Source organism: Sinocyclocheilus rhinocerous, unplaced genomic scaffold (assembly GCF_001515625.1).
Source record: "Sinocyclocheilus rhinocerous isolate Xijiao unplaced genomic scaffold, SAMN03320098_v1.1 scaffold2309, whole genome shotgun sequence".
In the NCBI taxonomy this organism is placed as follows: Eukaryota; Metazoa; Chordata; class Actinopteri; order Cypriniformes; family Cyprinidae; genus Sinocyclocheilus; species Sinocyclocheilus rhinocerous.
In genome coordinates this window covers 377,447-383,928 of record NW_015644615.1, presented here as the reverse complement: position 1 = coordinate 383,928, position 6,482 = coordinate 377,447, and the positions used below count along the sequence as shown (strand labels likewise).

At 41.7% G+C, this 6,482-nt stretch overlaps 1 protein-coding gene across 1 annotated transcript in view; it reads right to left on the bottom strand.

Moving 5' to 3' along the window:
- Positions 1-4,503: 4,503 nt before the first annotated feature.
- The window catches only part of tmc7 (transmembrane channel like 7), a 26,002-nt gene continuing 24,023 nt past the window's right edge, over positions 4,504-6,482 (bottom strand). Inside the window, exons 12-16 of the mRNA XM_016576111.1 lie at positions 6,191-6,288; positions 5,929-6,112; positions 5,470-5,600; positions 5,243-5,398; positions 4,504-4,915 (exon numbers count right to left, since the gene is read on the bottom strand). Coding sequence (XP_016431597.1) covers positions 4,744-4,915; positions 5,243-5,398; positions 5,470-5,600; positions 5,929-6,112; positions 6,191-6,288 — 741 coding nt within the window. The 3' untranslated portion in view covers positions 4,504-4,743. The remainder of the gene's footprint in view (positions 4,916-5,242; positions 5,399-5,469; positions 5,601-5,928; positions 6,113-6,190; positions 6,289-6,482) is intronic.

Sequence of the window (6,482 nt, the reverse complement as noted above, 5' to 3'; positions counted from 1 at the left end):
TCTTTTGTGCATCAGGCGATCCTGGAGTTGAATAAGACACTTAATCAAAAATCAAGAGTAATGTGAACATGGGTAGTTGTAGAAGTGTAGTAGGAGGGTAAGGCATAATGTAATGTTTAAGGGAGTGTAATGTATATTGTGTTTTGTTTGTGTGTGGATGAAGTGCATGTTGTTGTTTAAAAGATGTTGATTGTTGTAAACACAGATACTGTCATGCAAGAAAAATTTCAGACTCGTCTGACAATAAAGTGTTATATATCATATATCATATATATCAGACAGCAGCCCGCCAAAATAAAAGCCTTGAACATCAGACAGCAGCCACAGCTGCGTCACACGGATAAGCTGTTTCCGTTCAGATCAAATCACAACAATGTAGGAAACAGATCCGGCGTGACGCAGCTGACACAGAACAGCATGCGCTGTTTACGTCCTGCTGATATTCTCCAAAATGGCACCAGGGTGATGCGGAGGAGACTAATTGTTGAATAAAGTCTTTTTTCTTTGAAGAATTGTTGAATAAATTGTTATTTTTGTTTTCTTTGCGCACAAAAAGTATTCTCGTAGCTTCGTATAATTGCGGATGAACCCCTGATGTCACATGGGCTATTTTACAGATCTCCTTGCTACATTTCTGGACTTGGGAACATTTCAGTTGCCTTGCTGTCTATGGGAGGGTCAGACAGGTCTCAGATTTCATCAAAAATATCTTAATTTGTGTTCGGAAGATGAACGAAGGTCTTACGGGTTTGAAACGACATGAGGATGAGTAATTAATGACAGAATTTTCATTTTTGGGTGAACTATCCCTTTAAAATAGTGCATCATTCAGATTAACTTCAGTTAACATGAAAGAAGAAAAGAGCTCTGAATAGCGTTAGCCAATCAGTTTTGATAGTTAATCGGTTGTTTTATTTGACTAGCTTGTCAAATGTGTTTAAAGCATCACTGCATGTTAGGGCTGGTTGATGTGACAATACATATTATGGCAATGATATAAAGAGTGAATCGACTGAACTTTTTCTAAATCGTTTACATAGATAGACCTGTCGGGGTAAGCAAATATATCCGTGCAGCTTTTAGTGGGCAGGAATTATTGTAACAATGGAGTGGAAAAAGGAGCATGAATGAATGAGCAATAGAAAGTGATGTGCTTGGTGCAGAGTGGAACGACAAGTAGGCCTACACTTCTGACTTAAACAATAATAGGGTATATGTCGAATATCACCTGACCAAACCCGGAAAACAGGTCTCATTGCTTCCGCTTGTCGGAGAACGTGTTAACAGCCGTATTAAATAATAGCGATATCTATGGACTTTTAAGATAATCAGTTAAACTAGCTAACTGTTTTTATTTTTGACGTTTTATTCAATTTTTATATCTAAATGTGAAAAGAATAAAAATAAAAAAAACTTTTAGATATCAGTCCGCATATGTGATGAACATTGGTTATGATCATCATTGCTATCTACTTTGAAGGCATCTTGAGTAAAACTGCTTCATATTTAACTAAGCATATGCAAAACGCTTGAACCGGAAGCGACGAGACCCGGTTAACAGAATACGGAAGTCTGTTGCGCATAACCCCTATAGGTCTCTGCGGGACAGTAACGGGAGTTACCAGATCGGGGCGTTTTCGACCTTCTTACCTGATTGGCTCACATCATAGTGACGGCAGGCTTAGGGGCAGGGTTAGGTAAGGGGGATCATTTTCATTGCATCATTTAGAAACACCCATCAGTTTGAAAACACCCACAACGTCAGAAACGCGTACCTTTGCTCTGCAGAGACCTCAATCTCGACACACGGGTCGTAGTGGAAGCGTTTTGTGCAGCTGAAGCCTTGTTTACACCTTCGCCTGGCTCTACGCCTCGAACCTGCTGACTGCCCGCTCCTCCCTAAACGGACGAGGCTTTTATACTCGATGCGCTCGGAAGCGACAGGGGGCGACTCTGAGTAACTGCTCTCCAAACCACCAGAAAGCAGCGGTGAGAGGACACGTGTGGAAATGTTTTTGAGTACACTTTTTAAACCCACACAAAATAATTCAAAGCATCGTGTAAAATGCAGTAAACTTGAGATTATGATTTGTGACATTAGAACAAACCATATGAATATGATAACATATGTATAACACTAAATTAAGTAATGCTTTCTTATGTTTTTTTTCATTCATTAAACATTTTCTTTTAATTAATGTTTGTATTAACCAAACGGCAACCTCTTGTGAAGCCAACAAGGAAGTGACTTAAACTGTAATTCATCGACTGGCCGCTAGAGGCTGGCTGCAAAAGGGAGTCAATCCCATAGACTCCCCATGTTAAAATGCCCAACTTTACAGCAGAAAAAAACATGTTTACAGCCTGGTTCAAAAAATGATTTTGGTCTATATAGCTAATTTTGCCCTTGATGACAACTGTGAGGGGGGTGAATTTTTTTATAACTCATCCGTTTAAATTATATTAAGCCTTAAAGTTCTGCATAATTAAGGGCGTGGCCACTTGAGTGACAGGTGGATTGCCGCTGCTGTCACCACCGTCGAGCTAGGTGGGCGTGGCTTCAGCAACCTGCTCCCGCCTCTTTGCCCATTTTCGATTATCCGGGAGTGACGCGCGGTGACGCACTGCCAAGATGGCGACGGCCGCCTCCGCCCACTTTTGAGCTTCAAAAACGCTCTTCGGAAATCTACGGGTGATGTCACGGACACTACGTCCATGTTTTTATACAGTCTATGGTATTAAGATGGACCATTACTTTATTCATTATTTCTGATATTGCAAGCTCATTTTGTAAATGTAAGCATAAGTGCAAACTTGGTGCTTAATGAAAAATTTGTCACATTTACAAAATCAGGTGATGGTGTTCACCCATCCATGCAAATGTATGTTCATGTAGAGACAAAATAATGATGTTCATCAAAAAAAAAAAAAGCAAATAGTGTTAAATGCTGTTTAAATGAATTCTAATTTTAAAATGTACATTTTAGATAAACTTTCTCATTTGAATAAACTTTATATACAACAAAATAAACGTAACATTTTTTTGGTAGTTTTGTATTTCCTACAGGGTAGGGGAAGGGAAGAGGTATGTAAAATGAACACACAAGTTTCTAAGCAGTTGTACACATCGAAATGTGTGTGTGTTTGTTTTTTCTTTCTCCAGAATAGGTCCAGATAGATTTCAGCCTATAGGACAGACAGACAGACAGACAGACACACACAGACACAGACACAGACATACACACACACCAAAGGGAACATGATCAGTGTCTTCAGGAAAACATCAGTGCATAACAACTGAACTAACAGACCAGTTTTGTCATGTAGACACCAGCAAGCATGACATTAAAATTTTTTTTAAAGCACTCATGAAACACAGTTGTACAAATACAATGTAAATGCGAAAGCCTTGGAGTTTACTTAATTAAAAGAGTGTGCTTGATTAAACATAAGCCTTGGAAAGGTTCAGCTCTGCTTCCTGTTTGAAGTCTTCAAACTTGCTGGAACTCTACAGAAAACGGCTTGAAAAATCCAAACCTTTTAATAGGACGAGTTCCATTAGTTCATTAAATAAGTTTGACACTGAATCATCAGATCCTCCTGTCCACCCTCTCATCATACATCCTCTCCAGAAGTCTGAGATCCGCTAGTGAGCAACTTCTCGTGGTACCATCACAGAGAGGCTCAAAATCACTTTCCAGAACATTCTCATTCACCGTTCCCGGCTGGTGGAACGATCTTCCCACCACTATCCGGAATGCTGAATCCCTGACAATTTTCAAGCGACAGCTGAAAACTCATCTCTTTCGACGCTACTTGACTTCATCATCATAAAAAAATTAAAAAAAAATCTCTCTCTATATTTATTCCTTCTCTTTCTAGCTTGTACTTATTTGAACAATGTCTAGAAACTTGGTATTACAAGCACTTCCTGTGTCTGTTTGCCTCTTTAAGAAGAATCGCTTTATGTATCCCCCAATTGTAAGTCGCTTTGGATAAAAGCGTCTGCAAAATGACTAAATGTAAATGTAAATGTTACACCTCTCTTTATCTCCTTGCACTGGCTGCCGGTTACAGCTCACATCAAGTTCAAGACATTGATGCTTGCATATAGAACAGCCACAGGCTCAGCACCCGCCTACTTCCACTCACTCTTACGAATCTACATCCCTCCAGAAGTCTGAGATCTGCTAGTGAGCGACGCCTCGAGGTACCATCACCGAGAGGCTGAAAATCACTTTCCAGAACATTCTCGTTCACCGTTCCTGGCTGGTGGAACGATCTTCCCACCCCTATCCGGAATGCTGAATCCCTGACAATTTTCAAGCGACAGCTCAAAACTATCGTCACTATCTGACTTCATCCTAAAATAAAAAAAAAACTTTCTCTCTCTTTATTTATTCCTTCCCTTTCTAGCGTGTACTTATTTGAACAATGCCTAAAACTTGGTATTACGAGCACTTCCTGTGTCTGCCTCTTTAAGAAGAATCGCTTTATGTATTCCCCAATTGTAAGTCGCTTTGGATAAAAGCGTCTGCAAAATGACTAAATGTAAATGTAAGTTTGTATTCATCCATCCAATCTGCAGTTCACACATATTAAACACTCCTGCATCCCTCCTTATTTCTAGTGACTCCTAAAGTCAAAGCAGGCTGAGTTTGAGATATTAGAAATGATTTCTGGTGCATTTAGTTCAAAGGCTGTAAGATAAAACATTCATGAAGATTTGGACTGTTAATGACACTAGAGCATTTGTTGCACTGAAATAACAAGAAAATTATCAGATAAAACCCCACCCATCATCATCATCATCATGATCATGATGTGGAGACTCACCATAGCCAGCTGATCTCGGAGCTGTTCAATCACACGCTTATGAGCTCCAGCCAAGGCAATGACATAGAACATCCCCAGACTGCAACACACACACACACACACACACACACACACAGGATTACAGATTTACTGTAGTTTCATACACAGCAGACCTGCCACGCTGATGTCACACTGGTACAGTATCTGTGGTCAAACCGGTTTTAGTGCTGATGGATGACAGGTGGTGCTGTGGGGTCATTCTCACAATAACACAAGGCAGTTTGTTTCTGAACGTTTAATTTAAGTTTTTAACAAAAATGAAAATGATTAAATTTGCCCACTTAAAGGATATGTTCAATCAGAAGTGCAGTGGTGTGTGGAAGTAAATTGGATGTATCTCTACTCTACTGCTGCTGATTTTCCTCACCAGGTGATGACGAAGAAGGAGACGGCGAAGGCCTCGGAGGCGAGCGCCAGCAGGAATGAGTTCAGGCCGATGGGCAGCTGGGAGATCACTCGCGGCACCACCTTCCACGACGTGCTGTAGCTGACGAACGGGCCGCATGCTCGCGACGAGCGGATTCTGAAACACACCTCAATGAAACGAGCAGCCACACGTAACACCGCCCATGTGTTTGTGATTCACGGACTCACTCTGCAATACTGACGATGACAGGGACGGACGCCAGAGCCAAGCCGATCAGCAACACCACCAGGAAGAAGAAGTTGGAGCTGGAAGCTCGGAACGGACGAGTGGAGGGACGACAGTTGGTCACCAGAGACACCTGCGAAGGCAACGAGCGGCTCGTTAATCAGAGGACGTTTACTTGCAGTCACTTACTGCCACACGGTCAGGCCTGCTCACATCACATACGCTGCCATAAACATTTTAACAGGGTCCTAGTTATTTACACTGAAGTCTGAAAGAAGACGTGCCACTTAAATGGAGTTTTAATCAGAAGACCGAAAAAAGGCTAGAAAAGCTGGAATAACAAGAATAAAATATGACATTTCTAAAATGATATTTAGCATAGAGAAACCAAAGCTTATTTTTAGAACCCTTAATATTTCTGACACTGGGACGTTATTTTCCCCTCAAGCTCGAGCCGTGACCTTTTTCAGGTAGAAGACGAGGACGTATTTGACGGTGTTAATGGCAGGAAGCAGAGGGCAGTAAAAGGTTCCTATCCAGCAGATGGTTTGGCCGTAAACGATCTCCAGCACATTCTGTGGGATGGCGAATTCCTGCTGCCCCCACCACTTGGCCAAACCGCAGTCGCAATTATTCACGATGATCCTGAAACAACAACCGAACTCTAAGCACTTCAGCTCAAGCTGCTTCTGCAGAAGATGTGCAATAGAAAGATTTTCATACTTCCTTGGAAACTCCACGAAGATGGTGACGGCAGCAATGATCAGGAAGTCAAAGATCACAAGCTTGTACATTTCCTGCCCGACGTGAGTCTCCCAGCACTGCAGAACACAGACGGTCAGACACGGGAATCAAATAAATGTGTGTGTGAGAGCGTGTGTGTGTGTGTGTGTGAGAGAGTGTGTGTGTGTGTGTGTGTGTGTGTGTGTGTGTCTGTGTGTGTGTGTGTGTGTGTGAGCGTGTGTGTGTGTCTGTGTGAGAGTGTGTGTGTGTGTGTGTGAGCGTGTGTGTGTGT